This window comes from Semicossyphus pulcher, unplaced genomic scaffold (genome assembly GCF_022749685.1).
Source record: "Semicossyphus pulcher isolate SPU_LCO1_2020_fin unplaced genomic scaffold, fSemPul1.0.p SCAF_16, whole genome shotgun sequence".
NCBI lineage: Eukaryota > Metazoa > Chordata > Actinopteri > Labriformes > Labridae > Semicossyphus > Semicossyphus pulcher.
Genome location: NW_027211670.1, coordinates 26,390,803 through 26,409,112, shown reverse-complemented (window position 1 = coordinate 26,409,112; position 18,310 = coordinate 26,390,803). Strand labels below are relative to the sequence as shown.

At 42.7% G+C, this 18,310-nt stretch overlaps 1 protein-coding gene across 2 annotated transcripts; it reads right to left on the bottom strand.

Annotated features, from left to right (window-relative positions):
* Positions 1-25: 25 nt before the first annotated feature.
* Positions 26-18,127, bottom strand: rab40b (RAB40B, member RAS oncogene family). Of its 2 annotated transcripts, none has more exons than XM_069664609.1 (6): positions 17,641-18,127; positions 8,508-8,568; positions 6,333-6,393; positions 4,537-4,614; positions 3,333-3,555; positions 26-2,100 (listed from the first exon to the last, which is right to left on the bottom strand). In XM_069664609.1, the coding sequence occupies exons 1-6, from the start codon at positions 17,780-17,782 to the stop codon at positions 1,820-1,822; spliced, it is 846 nt and encodes a 281-aa protein (XP_069520710.1). In that variant the 5' UTR covers positions 17,783-18,127; the 3' UTR covers positions 26-1,819. The 2 variants fall into 2 exon arrangements, with proteins under 2 accessions (XP_069520710.1, XP_069520711.1); XM_069664610.1 differs by having other exon boundaries at positions 3,333-3,534.
* Between the last annotated feature and the right edge of the window lie 183 nt (positions 18,128-18,310).

Here is an 18,310-nt window from a genome sequence, read left to right as displayed (position 1 = left end):
GACAGGACGTACAAACCACAGACACTCACGGTGGGTAAAGTTTATTGTAAACTTGCATCTTATTAAACATTGATGAACAGTGCAAAACACACCTCTCTGTTCAGTGACCTCCTCTATCAGACACAGGTGAGTCTTTGGTGTCACTCAGGAAAAATAAAACGTCACTTAACACTGAAAACATACAAACCTCACAGGTTCTCCATTATCATCGTATCAAACAGTGATATTTACAGAACGTACAAATATTGTACACAAATTACAGCTGTTAGTGTGTCTGAAAAGCCTTTGAAACAGGCCATAAAGAAGGAAAGGAAAGTGGAAATTTCAGTACATTGTGCAAAAATACAGTGTGCAAGTGCTGGTATGTACAGAAATGTGTGTGTCTGTGTGTGTTGTAAGTGTGTGTGTTTTGTAGAAAAACTTCCTGAGGAAGAAGCTGCACGACTGTGAACACAATAACTCGCTGTTAAAAGAAAAGTCACCTGCAGTCAAACCTCAATTACAGGAGCAGTCTGTGAGAATCTGAGCTCTAGCAGACCTTTTTTTGATGAATACTTTGCAGAAACAACTTTCCTTCAGATTTCTTCTTCTGCAATTTGTAAGTGTTCAAGGGTCCTATTGTGTAGAGAAATATGTGCTGCTTTCAATCAGTGTTAGTGTTTTAAGGGCCACAGTTAGAAAAAAGGATGATGAAGTATATTTTATTTTGAAAAAGTTGGAATATACAACATAAAGCTGTTATTTGAAAAAAAGGATTGTAATATTTTGAGAATAAAGTCAGAATTTGTTATAAAACGTTTCTAGAAAGATATTGAATTAATTTCAAGAAAAAAGTTGCTGCAACAATAAAGTACAAAGAAAACGATATATAATATTTCAAGAAAACATATTTAAAATATTTTGAGAATAAAATCTTTACATGTTTAGAATAAAGTCTTCTCTCTACAAAGTCATTGTGTTTCAAGAATCGAATTGTAATATTTTTAGTTAAAAATTTTAGGAGAAAAAGTTATTTATATCGTTATATGTGATATTGAGTCAAAACTTTTTAATTTTTGACTCACTCATTAGGATTAAATGAGCCTGATATTCGAGAGATGCCCCTTTATACTGTATTCATACATTTTTGTACTTAAACAACTTGTTTCATAATATTTTGTCTTTGCTTTCATTTCTCAACACAGAACACCTTTTTTTCTCATAAAATCCAGTCAGACATTTTTGTAATATTGTAAAACTTCCTCTTTCCAACAGTGGCCCTTAAATGTTCTAAAACAGTAAAAATACACTGATGATCTGATCAACACTGGTTCCAAAAAATGGCCTCTGCAGAAAGGTTTCATTCTCCCGCTTTTACTTCCTGGTTTAACTGTCGATGTGGATGTGACGTCACTTCCTCTTAGATGAGACAGTGATCCACCTGAAACAGGAAAACACATCAAACAACACAATAGACCCAGAAATGCTTTCTGACAGTGTTTCAGTGGATTTTTGTTTCCATCAACAGTTTCTTCACTCACAAATCTTCTTAACTTCCTGCTCATGAAAAGCAGGAGATAAAGTTTGACCCTCGGCTGTTTATGTACACGGATCTGAAGCTCCTCCAGGTCTTTGTCTCAGTTAGCTTCTGCTCTGCTAGCTTCACCGCTCACTGGATTTTCTCCCACAAAGTTTCTTTCAGTTGTCTTCATGTAAAAGTAAAAGTGTCACGATATTATCCAGCTAAAGAAAACCAATGATGTGTGATGATACACTCATGTCTTGTAAACAGTTGATGGTGCGTTCACTGACACATCCTGTCTGTCTGTACATCCAGCTGTTAGGATATTTTACAGCTGTTTCTGCAGGTCTGTGCAGACGGGCTGAGAGGAGGCGGTCGGATTAGTTTGGGTTTCTTCCTCTTGGTGGCGCCCTGGTGAGATGAGGCGTTGGCGGTGACGGAGTACGAGCGTCCGTGCATCATGCGCGCGTTGAGGCCGTTGGCCATGGAGAAGGACTTCAGGTGGGACTTCAGAGCCAGTGGGAGGGGGAGTTTATCCACCAGGTGGACCGGCGTGCAGGAGACGATGGAGCGACAGCAGAGGTCCTGAAGACTCAACACTGACAGACAGACAGGAAGAGAGCGAGACAGGAAGAGAGACTGTTTTTTTAGATTAAATTATTTTTTGCAGCTGCATAGGTATAATAAATGCATGAATGTAATATCTAAATATATAACAGTTAACCTTTAGGAGCAATGAACCTGAGATTCTGAACCTTGTGTTTGTGTGTGTTGGAAATCAGCTCTTGCTCACGTATTCACTGATCCCTTTATAACATGTATAATCTACTTTATATTTAGGATGCTACTCGTCACTGAGGAGCACTTTTGTCATTTTTACATTCCTAAACAATTTGGTGCAGTGCATTGTGGGAGCGTTAGCAGACAGTAAGGTACATGTCATATTAATATTGTACACTATTGAGTAACCAGGCAGTGGTTTAGGCTGAGGATATGTAGGGCAGCTTGGAAGGCAAAGCACAGGGCGAAAAGCGTCACAGACTTTCTGGTCCACTCAGATCTTTGTATTGTTTGGAGACGTTTGAGTTTGAAAATTAACCTGAAATATATAAAATATTACGCCTTTCAAAGACTGCATGAAAGTTTTTTGTTCATTTATTTTGCATCTTACTTTCTCTGATGACACATGAAGACGATATGAAGATCCTCCTTATTATTTTATGTTTTCTGATGCTAAAAGGCTCTGATGAACTTGCTCGGATGAGGGCCGTTTTTATGTGTCTCTTTTTAAATAGTTCGTTTTTAGTTTAATAATTAAATAAAAAATATGTAAAAAGAACGATTATGAAAGTTTTTGTCTTAAAAACTGAATGAATTGTCTTTCACGTCAAGTTAAAATTAAATCCCATCAACCAAGTAATTAAGTAGGTGAAAAATAAGATGGTGTGTTGTGTTTCAGTGGCCAGCAGAGGGCAGCACAGGCTTCACAATATTAAATAGGAAACAGTTTTTACATTAAGTGAGAGAGGGCTTTTATATTTTACTCAAGTACTGTAGTACAGGAAAATTAATGTACTTTTACTACACTTTAGCGTGTTGTTTACGCGCCACTTTTTACTCACACTTCACAGCATCAGAGAATATCTCTAAAATCCAGCTTTTCCATGAAAGTACTAAGAATATCATTTGAGTAGAAACGTCACAGACATTTTTATATAACATGTAACTGCATTATGATGATTAGACTTTTACACCTTAGATTTAGCACTATTACATTAAGTTATTTTGCGTTGTGGTACCAGTACTTCTCTGGAGTGACGTGCTGGCTGACCTTTGTTGGGTCTCCACAGTCGCTCCATGCCGTGTCTCATCAGGACGATGCGAGCGAGTTCGGTGAACGACTCAGTGATGTTGAAGTTGCACAGCGGACTGACCTCAAAGAAGGTGACGCCCAGCTTCTCTGCGTACACCTGCGCCTGCTCTGTAGTCACCTGACGCTTGTAGGCCAGGTGGAGACGGTTCCCGACAAGGATCTTTGGTACCCCAGGGGCATGCTGGGGGAACAGTTTCAGTCAGTTTAAAGAGTTCTGTTTTGTTTAGGGACCAGAGGGGACCTTTTCCTTTGTGTGTGTGTGTTTGTGGGTGTTCTTGTGTATCTATCATTGTGAGGACTACAAATACATTCAGGCAAAGTGAGGACATTTTGTGCAATTTGAATTCAGACTTGGTTTTAAGGCTCAAATCAGGTTGGAATCAGGTTAAGAGTAAAGGTTAGAGGCTAGGCAACGAACCATTTCAATGAGGGGCCTCACATGTATTAAAGAACAGAAATGTGTGTGTGGGTGTAAGGAGAGTTGAAGTTTACAATAAGAAAAGTGATTGAAAAGCAATTTAAAGTTAAAATCATTCATCTTAAATAAACAATCACTTTGTTGCTTTGTTCTACATCCGTACCTGTCTTCAAACAAAAGTCACCAGAAGGTACTCAGTCTCTAATAACGTCTGACTTCCTGTCTGTGCTCCTACTGAAGACAACAATATTTAAAAATACAAAAAATAGGTGCATGTATAAATCAGAGTCAGTATTTTCCTAAAAACAGCTGCTCGATGTATTTTTCATTTAACACACTGGAGGGAGGAGTGTTTGTTTGGGGCTATTTTCAGCGGCGGATTTATCCACCCTTTGTTTTAGTTCTTGGATTCATCCCTGAGCCCACCACTGAATGAGCTTTGAAAAGCAGAATATCATCAAATTAAACAGTTAAAACTCAAGCTACGAGCCGGGTTCAGTCAGTGATCACTGTGTGTTTGTGATGTCCAGGTGTGTTTCACAGCAGCTTTGTCTGCAGCGATGTGTGGGTTGTTGTTGTGAACGTAGCTGACTCATTCAGAGAGGAGCCCAGATCGGCTGTTAAATAACAATGTGCTGACTGGAGGGAAAATCACTTCAGATGTAACGAATAAACACAAAGACAATCAAAGTCAGAGTTGTAGAAATACTGATGTAAAGAATGATTGATTTACTGATTGCTGACCTCGTCTATCTCTTTGATCCATCGGTCGATTCCATCAAAGGACCAGCGGTTGGTGATGTCGTACACCAGAATAACTCCCTGTGAAGATCATAAAGTTTTATTACAGACGCATTTACACCTGTTTTATGACTAAATGCACCAAAAACATAACCTTGAAAATGGGGGTAAAAACAATAGCAGTAGTCAGTAGCCACGTTTCCATAATGTTGTTCAGATTTATATAAAATCATCAAATCAAACTGAATGATTTCTTGTTTTCCAAATATTTAGATGATTCATAAATAATTTCCTGTAAGTCAAGAGACAAAAAAGAATCTGACATCAAATTAAAGGAACAGTTAATCGATATAATTAACAGCCTTTATATGATTAACCTACTGCATTGATTGCTGCAGTAGATGGATGTGCAGGTCATTATCACAATAAAGATTCATGATCAGCTTTGAGCCTCGCTGTGGTGATGGTGTCACTGTTGCCATGGTGATATCTCCTCTGTACCCGCTAAAAGCCCGATGAGCGCTGACAACAACACAACTTCATTCAATGAAAAGTGCTCTCTTTCTTCTCCACTGGGAACATAACATGGGCGGTCTGTGGCTGTTTGATGTGTGGGATAGATTTCTTCACACATCCACTCACAGCTCAGTCTGTGTTCGGTCAGAACAACAACACAGAGACAAACTCTGAAGGGCTTCAAATGAAGGACTCACAAACAAGCAGCGCTGCCAGGTAAAAGCATCACATGAAGAACGGCTTCATTCCAACTCTGACACGTTTGAGATGTCCGAACTCGTTTGATTAAAGCCTGTGAGGGACAAATCTACATCTGAGCATTATGGGTCCAAACCACTGACTATCAAGCTAACAGAGCATTAGCTAGGCTCATCTATCAGCTATGCAACATCCAGAAAACAATGTATGTTTTTGTAGGGTCAGCTTATTGGACATAGCGGCAACAGAGACAGAAACTTTGCCCAGGCTAAACTATTCGCAGCCCAAGAGCAAACAAGCTAACATAACATTAGCAGTGATCTGTTGGCGCGAAAATACCATAGCAGGGCCAAGCTTCTGCTGCAGGGCATGAAGCTAACATTAAATCAGCTGGGCTAAATTCTAGCAACATGGCACAAAGCTAAGCTAAACTTCAACCCCACTTATAGGACATGACGCTGACTCAATTTCTACTACGCTAAATTGCTGGTACAGGGGACAAGGCTCACTAAATGGTAGCTTGGAAAAGCCTCACCAAAAGTGCACACAAGTTGACTCAAGATTAGCCACAATAATTGTAGGGACAGGGCTGAACATAGGCGGCTAAGCTATCAGCAAACCAAACTCAGCTACAAGGCACAAAGCTAACTCAGCATTAGATACCAGCAAGGCAATATGAGCCAAACCATGTAGCTAGCACAACAAGGCTAAGATACTGATATTTAAACTTAATCTAGTAGGGCACATGGCTAACATGCTAGCACTCTCATATTAGCTGTACTGAAAATGACAATGACAACATCATTATATGGGCTAAACCCTTGGCAATCCAAATTAGGCTTAAAGGTAAACTTTACTAACATATCATCAGCTAAGCTATGCTATCAGCAGACCAGCATTAGCTACCTTTGCTAGCAGTTAGACGGCCAACCTGTAAAGCTATCCTTATTACCTCCAGTTTCACAACAGCTAGCTAACGCAGCGCTGCGCTAACTGAAAGATCTGATTTTACCATGTAGATGTGGACGGTCGTGGAAGTAGGTTTTAATCCCCTCCCCTGTTTGCAGGCTTAAAGAACAAGTTACCTGTGCTCCTCTGGAGTAGGATCTGAAAATAGTGCAGAACCGACCCTGACCAGACGTGTCCCTGAAACACAGTTGGATAAAACGTCAGGGTCAAGCTCTTTCACACAGATGCAGCACAGTTTTTAAGGTAAACATATAGGCTAGCATTTTCAGTTTTAACTACCTTTTAGGGAAATGTGCTGGAGTATCTTCACCATCTACACAAACACTGAAACATTCCTGTTTCCAAAGTAGAAGCCAAGATGTCTGATTCAGATCTGACACAGAGACCTGAGGTCATGTTTGAATCAGTCACATGGGGCTGTAAATAATTCTGTTTTCAGAAGAACGTGTACTTTAGTAACAACGTGTTTGAGAGTTGTTGTTCTTGACAGGTTTTTTATTGCTCCAGTCTCTGGACTGGACGCTGTTGTTCACGTTTTTAGTGACTTGTTGATCTAGTTTGTGACTTAGGTTTAGTCAGGACTTGATGTGGGAGCTGTTCTTCATGTTGGTCTGGACTTCGAGCTTGACTCAGGACTTGACTTCAGACTTGAATTAAGAGTTGTTTTTGTTCTTGACTTGTTGTTGGGCTTTAATGTTGTTATATGCAAAAAGGCTGACTGTATTGCTTAGTTCTCAGTGAAAGGTGATTTATCTTTTTATTAATGTTCGTGAATTCATTAGAGGCCACCTCCCCGTACTCTTCATTTGAACATCAGATGCAGGCGTGGTTGTAAAAAGACTTTTGTAACAGTAAATCCTCTCTGCCTGTCATACAGGCCTCTGGAGTAACATGAGACCTAACTGTGAGTCCACAGAGAAAAACAAGAGTGTTTCCCAGCAGCAGAGCTGAATACCAGAGCTGTGTTTTGATTGGCTCGTGAGGACACTCGCTGGCTGCCGGCCGGCTGCCTCTGACCCGGGCCAGAGACCAGGCCAGCTGCCAGCCTGAGTCAGGTGGTCCAATAAAGGGGATCAGATTCATCATGATCTGATCCTGAGAGAGTCCATCTGCTGTTATCAGCACGTGATGATGAACCGATCCCAAACAGGAGTCCTGTGTGTTGTTGTGAAGTGTTCATGAAGCTGGAGTGTGTGTAACCTTCAGGGAGGCACACACACACACACACACACGCTCAGTGTAAGCTCCGGCCCTCTCGGAGGTATTTTTAGAGCGCTTTTGCTCTTAGCCGAGTCAATATTAAATTATTAATCTGAAACTTTGTTTGATGTTTAAGTGGATGAGACGCTTTAGCTCTTTTGTGTGTCTCTGAGTGTGTGTGTGCGTGCGTGCCTTAAGAGCACTATAATCCCTCCCACATCGTCCTCTCTGAGTGGAGGTTTGAAACATGAACGTCTCTGTGTAACAGAAGCCTGTGCATGTTTCTGCTGCATGTATAATATGTGCATTATTTTCCTCATTAGCCTCTGAGGTCGGATATTTAAACGCAACAAGACTTCTGTGTGTTTTTATTTTCACTTCTAACTTTCAAACGTCTGCAGGGAGACGAAGATGAAGCTGATTTTGAAGTCTGGTAAGATGCAGGCTTCCAGCGCCGTCCCACTGTAAAGAAGACATGTGTGCTGTGTGTTGGATAAAAGTGCACTGACTATCAGACATGTGATGAAAAGTTTAAAAGAAAAATAACCAAAAATAACAGATTTTTTATCAACCTACATTACCCAAAATGCACCTCGACTCCTGACAAATATTGGTGTGTTATGCTAGTAGCGGCTAATGTAGCGTGGATCCTTTAGCCTGCAGCAGGGATGAGCAGCAGGCTACAAAGGTCTGCATCGACCTGTTCAGCTCCAAACGATGCTGACTCAAGTGACATCACTTGAGGACATTTATCAACATTTCCCAAACTCCCACCGAGGAGGAAAACGTTTCATGCTGTAATATTGGAGCAATCTGTCAGGAGGAATCCTTCCAGATGATTAAAGTTCACCTCTGTTGTTTTGGGTCAGATATCTGCGTCACCTGAAACAGCTCTTAAACAGCCTCACATGCTTCCTGTTTGTTTCTGCTCCTTATTCTCTCCCTTCACACAACCAGCCTCTTTCTGCCTGTGATCACATGACCTGGCAGAAACATGGCGAGGGGAACAGACGCGTGCTGGGTCTCTCTGAGGAGGAGAGAGTGTTATCAGAGAGGGACTGAAGGTGTGATTCAGAGAGAGTGGACTGTACCAGAGCTGCAGCTTGACTCTCCGGCCGTCCAGGAGGATGGTGGTCGTCTTGTAGTCGATCCCTGAAACAAAACAGGGCAAATAAAACACATGAGGTTCCTGTTGAAATAAATCATCAATCACTTCAAGAACTCAAAAGTTGACTGAAAGTTAAGACAAAACACAGAGTGAGTTTTGGAGGATGACAGGAGGAGCTGCACACGCTGAGAGATGAAGAGATGTTCACATTTCTTCAGCAGCACTTCATACAGCTATCAAAGGTTTGAAAAAACATGAAGTGGAGAAAAGTAGAATCAATGTAGATCCTCAAATAAAGAACAGCACAGTAGAGCTCCCTTCTCCCCTCCTCCCATGATGCACCACTCTCTGAAGATGTAAACACAAGAGGTACAATCAGAGCGGTGTTGGGAATTACAGACGGATCTTATCGTTCCTTTCCGAGAGGAACAGAGCCATAAGATCCGAGGTGAGAGCATTTCCAGCATAGAGAGGAACTCTAACCCTAACTATAAAAAGAACGGATCTCACCTACGACTCGCTTCCCGTCGTTCGCACCAAAGAGCCGTTCAAAAGAATCGGATCGTTTGCGAACGTCACAACAAATCACACCGTCTGTGTCTGCGTGGCCCCGACGGTCCACTCATCTCCACACAGATGTCACAGCACATTAAGTGTAATCTGATTCATTTTTAAATGACATCACGGCTGCTGCTGAGTAACAATCCTCCATCTTTAAATGCCACCTTCAAAGAACTCAGAAAGAAGAAACCAGACTTTATCTGAAGACGATTGGATCCTTACGAGGCGCTGAGACTAACCGACTGAAAGCACTAAACCACCATCATGATATTTTATTCTTCTAACCAGCTCTCTGAAACAGAGTCACTTTAAGAGGCCTCAGAGGGATTAGAACCAGCGACCTCTCAGCCTCCATCCTAATGTGTCCTCTGACAGCAGATTAGGAAAATCCACCGCTGGAGGCTTCGCACTCAGACGGCTGCAGATTTACTTCAAAATACTAAAGATTTGTACCAGCTTTACACACACACACACACACACATTCTTGATTAGCTGTTAATATCAGGCTGCTGTCATCGAGTCTCCGCTGGGAACAAAAGCAGCGAGCGGCTCGTCTCTTTTATTACAGTAATTATCGGGAGCTGTCTGCAAGGAACGACTCCGCTGTGATGCTTCAACAATGGCTGACAAGTGCACACACACACAATTACACACACTAAAATACATATGTTATGCAAATGCTCTCGACTGCTCTTTGTTTTGTCGAGCAGAAGAGCTCAGAGTTACAGAAACGCAGGCAGAGGTGCAGTCAGCCTGGATCACTTGGCGCTCTTTAACCAGCTAAACCAGTTCACCTTATACAGGTTCAAACTAAAGGCCCGGTGAGCACAAGGTACAGCACAGACACATTCATCCATGAATTGTTGAGTTTTAGAGGCTCAAAAAGACTTTATGTGTGGCTCAGTGGTAGAGTCGGTCGTCGTCTCCCTCAGGCTACATGTCGAAGTGTCCTTGGGCAAGACACTGAACCCCAAATTGCTCCCGGTGGCATAGCCAACGGGTATGAATGTGATATCTGATTGACAGTTGGGCACTTTACGTAGCAGCCTCTGCCATCAGTGTGTGAATGGGTGAATGTGATATGTAGTGTAAAAGCAGCTTTGAGTGGTCGCAAAGACTAGAAAAGCGCTACAGAAGTACAGTCCATTTATATAAGTACAGTCCATTTATATAAGTACAGTCCATTTACTGTTATTATTGCATATTAAGTCATATAAAGAGTCTGCCTCATGTCCCTGTGTGTGTCGTGCAAAGTGCTTAAAAAAGTCTGATGTTGCATCAAACTAAGCTGCAGTTTAGTCGGGTTTATTTATACTACCATAAATTCTGAGAGAAGAAGAAGAAACGTACGCTGACAGGAAGAGACAGAGTCTTCAGGAGTAATGGAGCGGAGAGAGGAGGAGGAACAAGATGTGATGTAATACAGGAGTTATTCTGGGAGGAGAGCAACACACCAGTCCAACCTACACACATATGTCCAAGTCATAACACACACGCACACACATGTACACACACGCTCTCTCTCTGGCGTGCATGATACATCAAGCATCTCGGGAAAGTGGTGTTACATAAGAGAGAGGACGGAGCAGTGAGGTTTGCAGACATACGTCAAAACTATAAAACGGTACAGACAGACTGTAGCTGCCTGCTGGCTCTGTGTACGTGTGAATATGTGTGTGTACAGTATATTTATATGTGTGTGTATGTATAGTTTGTGTGTGTGTTGGTGGGGGTTGCTACAGTAGAGGCCAGTGATGCTGTTAGCGCTATGAAACTACTCCTAAACAGTGCGGTGGTATCACGGAGAAACAGCTGAAAGTGAAAGTTTGCCCTCCTGTTTCACCTTAATTAACCTTCTGTACCTCGTTACGCTAACACCGGGGGTTTAGCCCCTGTCACTCCGTCCTCAGCCTCCTCCATCTGTCCGTCTTTCACCTGTCAACCTTCTGCCAAATAATACAGCGCTTTTCCTCACTTGGCCACACCGAGCCTCCGGTTTCATTTGTTGACTTTCTTCTTTAATCCAGTGGACAAACTTTGGAACACAACTGTCACAAAACCATTTTATGCATTTCAACGAGAGAATAACAATGTTTTACAACCCAAGCTAATTTCAAAATGTTAGCTTTGAGTCCGATAGCCAATAGCTAGCCAAACAAATTTTACATAATCTTGTGTCCTGTTAGCTGATATCGATTGGTCGGTAGCTTCTCGTACTAATGTTACATTAGCTTGTGTGCAGTTAGCTCATGTAAGATGTTAGCTAGCCTCAGAAATGTTATGTTAGCTCGTGTCCTGTCCTGTAGTTTGCCCAACAAATGATACAGATGTCCTGCTGTTTATTTGTCTGTGCTAGCTCCCTAATTTTTCATTGTGTCATATTAGCTTACATTGCTAACTAGCCCACTTTTAGTCCCTTAGCTTGTGTCCTGTTAACTGATGTTGATGATTCGTTAGCTAGCCTCAGTAATGTTTTACTAGCTTCATTTCCTCTTAGCTGATGTTGATTAGTAAATAGCTAGCCTCACTGATGTTACATTAGCTTGTGCTCAGTTGGCTGATCTTGTTAAGTTGTTAGCTAGCCTCACTAATGTTACTCAACTCGACTTTATGTATAGAGTACCTTTTAGAATCAGAACCAGACATTTATTGCAGAGTAGGTTCACACATACGACCTTTTGACTTGGTGTTTAGGTGCTAGCCTCACTAATGTCATGCTAGCTTTGTGCCCTGTTAGCTGCTGTTGATTAATTTATTCGGTGTCTTCTAGCTAATATTGACAAGTCCGTAGCTAGCCTCTCAAACGTTAGCCTGCATGAGCTGTATGTCTGGTTAGCTTCATCTTAGCTGATGTTCATTAGTCGTTAGCTAGCCACACTGACTTTAAATTCGTTTTTTGTCCTACTAGATAATGTTCATTAGTCAGCAGCTAGTCCCAACATTTTTACATTAACTTTGTGTGTAAGCTGACATTGACCGGTCAGTAGCTAGCCTCACTAATCTTTAGCCTGTTGGTAGCAGATAGTAAGTAAATAAGCTCCACTTGTGTCACATTAGATTTGTGTCCTGTTAGCTGACAGTAAACAGTGACACAGTCAGAAAAACATCTGCCAAATAGGAAAGTAACAATTCAATTTAGACCTTAGTAAGTTTTACACTGAAAACATTTACCCTTTAACAGTTTCAAGCTTCTTCTGAACAGGACCTTGGGCTGTGTGTCATCCAAACACATCTGAAATGTTTCATAAAAAAGAGAAATCAAATCTCGTTTTATTTCATGTGCTAGCCAAGGTCACCCCTTCTGTATGAGTGGGATCACACATCCAGAGGTATGAGTCAGCCTCTCCTGGCAACACCAACAGCATCTCCACTTTCTTCATCATTATACCCCCACCGAGCCCCTCTCAGCACCATCTCTCTCTTTCACACACACACACACACACACACACACACACGTATGCACGCACACGCATGCACACACACGCACACACACACACACACACACACACACACACACACACACACACACACACACACATTTGTGAAGTCTCCCTGAGGCCTGCTGTTAGTGTGGAAGTGTTGTGAAGTTACACAACCCCTAAAAGATGTTACCCAACAGCTGTTAATGGGCGTCAAAAACAAATTGTGAACAAGCATTTGGCCTTAACGTGTCTCATTTGTGCGTAATTATGAACAGCTCGTAAAATTGTATAAATGAAACCGTGTCTGTGTGCATTTTTGTGAGCCTGCGTCGGTGTGTTCTCCCAGATCTAATCAAGGCTTCCCCGTGTGGTTTGGAATCGTCCTCTCTCAGCCCGTAATAGCAGCTCTTCTCTGGGCTTGGATGAGGACCGAAGCCCCCTACAGGACAGACGCCTGTGGCCTCCTCGGTGTTGATCCTGCTCCAGTGGAGCCTGCATTCGCCCCGCATTTCACCGCAAAACTCCCTGACAGGCAGGCAGCCAACCACAGCTATGTCTCCTTCTCCCATCAAACCTCCTATTAAGGGCGATGACCCAGAAACAGCAGACATCAAGGCTTCACTGCTCCGGCTCAGCCAGACAGCCTGATGGGGGGAAACTGTGTCGTCACTGGCTGGTTAAGGACTTCCATCAAAACCCAACACGCATCTCTAATCACCCAAAGCAGCCTAATGGAGCCTGGAGATGGAGAGTGAGAAGAGTCCATGAGAACACCTCTGTATTGTAGTATTCAAAACCTTAGAAGTGCACATTTTCATTGAGCTCCATGTTCTGAACATGTGACGTGATTTCTGACGTTTTCAGAAAAGGCAGGCGCCATGGTTTACATGTTTGATGTTCAGTTAATGTATAGTTATACTAGTCGGTCAGAGATCTTCAGCAGGCTGCTTCATAATATGTCTGAGGAAAATGTTGATGTATTTCATCCATTATATTAAATGCTTGCTATCTTGCTAAATTGTTAGCCTCAGTAGCTAGCCATCACCATTAACGTTGTGCCTATGTTTTCACAGCTCAACCACTAGAATGGCAAGCATAGCGTGTTCATAACGACCCATGTCATAGCCTGAGTGCTAAATAAACTCTCGGCTAAAATTAGCTCATATTAGCATAAATGAAGGCCATTACTATCAAGGTATTTCAGTAGTTAAAATATTAACGGGTGTGATTTACTATAAAGTTACACAACAAAAACTTTGTTACAACGGCTGCTCGCTGACTTTGAGTCTTCTTCTGTCCTGTTAGCCTTCGTTGAATAAATGGAAGTTTAGATTAGCTTTATGTCCTGTTAGCTGACATTTGATAGTAAGATAAATAACCATACTAGTGTCAAATTAGCAGTTAGAGAGTCATTAGCCTAGCATTGCTAATGTTGCATGAGCTTTGTATCCTGTTAGCTGATGTTGATAGTCAGTAGCTAGCCTCACATTTTAACATTAGTTTTGTGTCTTCTTAACGTGTGTGAAAGAATCGTTAGCCATGCTAACACCACTTTAGCTTTGCAATCGTTTAGTTGATGCTGATTCTTAGATCGTTAGCCAAATTTGTGCCAATTTTAAAGGAATTTCTAGAGTAGAATTATTCAATTAATAAGTTAATCATTTCTAAAAAAAAATCATAAGTAAAAAAATATCTAAAAAATAAGCAAAGTAAAATATTTTCTTCTAATAAGAGTTGTTACCTCACGCCGTTGGGAACAGCAGCTACACAGAGCTAACACAAGTTCATTGATCAGTACATTGTTGATTCATTAGAAGTATAAACCTGAGCTGTTCAAGCAGAAGGACGTAGTGCTTATTAAATGAACAACCTACCAAGGGTTTATAAACAGCCCAGTTACACGTTGTACCTTACAGGGTGTAAACATCTTCTCTGCGTCACTGAACAGCTGAGATGAAAGAACACGACGCACAGTGACGTTCAGTCCAGATAAAGTCCAGCATCAGTTTTCTAACCTCCTCTCATCCACCCGGGATCACTGTGGGGTCAGACTGATGTTTTCCTACAAACGCAGCTGTTTCTCTGTCATCCCTGACCTTTGACCTCTCGTCTACAGGCTGCTGCTGGTTATGTCAGCAGTCTGAAGCAGTGAGGCTTTTCCTGTCCTCACACTAAGCCTCTCTGGATGTCTGCTAAATGCCTGAAATATTAAAGCTTCACCGGGAGAGATTTATTCTCGTGTGAGGATCCACTTGTCTTATCAGAGTCACAGAGCGAAGCAGCGACCCGTCGAGATTAGAGCTGTACAGTAAGAGCTGCCGTCGCTCTGATGCTCAGACTGATGACAACATGAACGTGCAGGGAGGATTTCTGGCTGTCGACATTGAAAATATAGAGACATGACATGAATCGAATGTTTTCTGTCATTCAGAGACATGTCACGGAGACACTCAAACACGTGAAACAACACGGTGCATGTCGATTTGTTTTTTGGATGGAGCCAGGCTAGCTCTATCCCCCTGCTTCCAGTCTTTATGCTAAGCTAAGCTAACTGGCTGCTTGATGTTCAAGTTTGGCTCTTAATTAGCAGCCAAAAGATACATTTATTGTTAAACAAGTAGCCTCCAAAAACACACCACTGACATCAACAGCTTTCTATCGTCATTATTAAATGTAATCGTTTCACATCTGCAAAAGGTCAGACTCCTCTAGAGTCACATGCCGACCAACTAATGAGACATTCTCCTGTTTAGTTCTCTCCCAAACAACAGGTCGTACGTCTTATTGTACAAAGTCACTGTCAGCCTGAAGCTGCAGACCTCCAACATGGCCGCCGGCGTGTGTGTTACATCATCATCAGTAATCTGTGTGTGAGGAGCGTCGACTCGTCCTGGACGCCCTCCTGCAGAGGGAGCGTGAGTCATGAGCAGCTGCCTGCCAGCAAGGGTTTATTAATATGACACAAACACACACACACACACACACACACACACACAGCTTGTTTTACAAACAGAAATCAGACCGAATTCTTTCAATTAACTTAAAATCAATTAAAATAAATCCCCTTGTCTCGTGTTTCTGTTTGCACATTTTATTACAGATTCAATGTAACATGCAAACAGAACACAGCTTCATGTCACAGGCTTCTAAATGATGTCGTCTTTATTTTACAAAAAGAATAAGAATCTACGTTTGGACGGGAAGCTGAGAGGAACATTTCTTTGTTTTTATACGTAAAAAAAGAAAAACTCAAAACGTTTTGTAAAAGAGACTTCACGAAAATAAAGACAATAAAATTAACTTAGTGCCACTTTGTGATTCTTACTTCTCATACTCTTTCCTCTCCGTATAAACTTCATGTAACTAAGCTATCTATGCTAAGCTATCTATGCTAAGCTTACAAAGCTGTGCTTTAAGGTGTGAGCAGTCATGTGACTCAGACTCGAACTTTTACTGAATCTGTAATTGAACTGTGGGATAAAAAACGTTTGTGTTCTTCACTGCTTATCAGCACAGGAGGTTTAGAACACTCAGACAACAGCAGAAACACTGCACTCACAACGTCACGAACCAGGTGTGTACATCTGTATGAATGTGATTGGCTGACCCAGCTTCTTACTGGACGTTGCATCACAAGCCTGGGTTTACTTTTACTTTAAACATTTTCCTACTTCGACTTTTATTCAGTATTTTTACGTAACTTAAGGGTCTGTGCAACACATCCATCCATCATTCAGGGTCATGGGGGGCTGGAGCCTATCACAGCTGTCATTGGGCAAGGGGCGGGGTTACACCTGGACAGGTCACCTGTCAATCACAGGGCTGACACACAGAGACAGACAACCTTTAACACTCACATTCACAGCTACGGGCTATTCAGAGTCACCAGTGAACCTAACGAGCATGTGTTTGGACTGTGGGAGGAAGCCGGAGTACCCGGAGGGAACTCACGCACGGGGTTCACACAGAAAGGCCCACTACGTCTGAACCGGGACTCGAACCAGAAACCTTCTAGCTGTGAGGTAATATTCCGTTCATTATGTCCACGGTCTCAAACATCAGTAAAGAAAGTTCATGTAACGAGCTTCTGAGGAGCTTCTGATTCCTGTTTCTTTATAATCAGTGAAGCTGCAGCGTCTCTCTGATGTTGCTGAGAGTCTCACGTTGCCGTTTAAGTCGTGATTTTTCTGATCGATCAATAAGAATCTGTTGATGGAGGTGAACAGTTTTCACACAGGTGCTGAGACAGGCAGAGACACGTCGAGACATCAGCAGAGATCAGAATCATTCAGAGTTCAGCTGAGAGTCTGCAGCAGCTCAGCCGTGCTCCGAGAGGACACACGGAGAAACACAACGTTCCTGAAAGAACAAAGTTCTGCTGCTTCACACTCAGCTGATGCACGATGCAAACTGGTAAAGTACCAACAGATGTGTTATCATCTAAAAGTACTTTCACAAGCTAGGCCTTAATGAACTGTTGGCTAGTTCAGTCCAGTGGTTCCAAACCTAGGGGTTGACCCCTCCGAAGGGTCACCAGGTATATCTGAGAGGTCATCAAAACTTCTGATTTATAAATCTGTCTTTAACTTCTGAACTTTTCTCTAATCCTTTGATTGAATGGTGGGATCATCTGAAGAGTTATTGGACTTACTGACTGCTGTCTCACCGCACAGATTTCATGCTGACAGAAAGATTTAAACATAATGAGGTTTTATACATTAATCTGAAGCTGTCACATAGAACTGTAGTGCAGTAACAAAGAACAATATGTCTTATGGGCAGATAATAAAAACACTTTGCTCTGCTGCCTGTGACTGAGGAGGTGTTCCTGTTCATTCTGGGACTCGTGCCAAAGTGTCTCCTGTTACCTCAGACCAGTTATCATCATATTTTGTGCGTGTTTGTCTTCATCATGAGAGCTCCCTCTGACACTGAGCTGTCACTTGGTTTGATCCGCTAGTGTCTGGAGACCCGCTGCGTAAACTGTGCGTAAAAACAGTACATCCACGCGCGTAAAACCTCCAAAAATAACCTGACAGGTGGGTGTAAACATAAATAAATGACCTCCTCTAAACACACTGACCCTCACACAGTCCCTCCACCCTTGGGTCACTCACTCACTCACTCACTCACCCATGTTGTATCCGTACGGGGACTCGGTGGCTCCGTCCTGCAGGCTCGCCAGGATCTCGCCCTTCCCCACATCGCTGTCGCCCACCAGCAGGAACTTGAGCAGGAAGTCGTACGCCCGGGCCGGGCTGCTTCTGTGGCTCATCCTCGCGCCAGATGACAGCTGCCGTGTCCCATCATGAGATGAGACCCGGCACAGCAAAGCCTGAATCTCCTCCGCTCCTCCTCTAACACACGCGTGAAGTCCCCTCCAAGAAATCCGCGATCACCAGGATGCAGGGCTGAGACTCTGTGCGTGTTTACATGCAACAAACAGTTTGGTCACTGGTTCAGATTGTGTCCAGGAGAGCTACAAGTGTCCAGCGTAAATAAATAACACCGACAGGTCCAAACGGACGTGTTTCTGCGCCCTCTGTGCCAAAAGCGCACAGCAAGCGCTGCGCTTTACGCATGAAGGTAAAAATCCTCCACAGACGGTTCAATTCTGCTCCCGGACTCCGGACTGCGCAGGAAGAACTGACGGATCTGCTCTACCACCCTCCGCCTCCCTGCTCCGAGGAGGTGGTGTAGCGGAGGGATGGAGGAGGAGGAGGAGGAGGAGGGGAGAAGAGTCTGATTGGTCCACTCTGTGAGTTGCCAGGCCAACCTGGAGCCCGGACCTGACGCTGGAAAC

Bases quoted from the DNA above. Each gene is read 5' to 3' on its own strand.
- rab40b (XM_069664609.1), bottom strand. From the start codon at position 17,782: ATGAGCCACAGAAGCAGCCCGGCCCGGGCGTACGACTTCCTGCTCAAG. The intron at 8,569-17,640 runs GTGAGTGAGTGA...GTTTTGTTTCAG, and splicing joins CCCGTACGGATACAACATGG to GGATCGACTACAAGACGACC. The intron at 2,101-3,332 runs GTCAGCCAGCAC...TCTGTCTGTCAG, and splicing joins ACTGTGGAGACCCAACAAAG to TGTTGAGTCTTCAGGACCTC.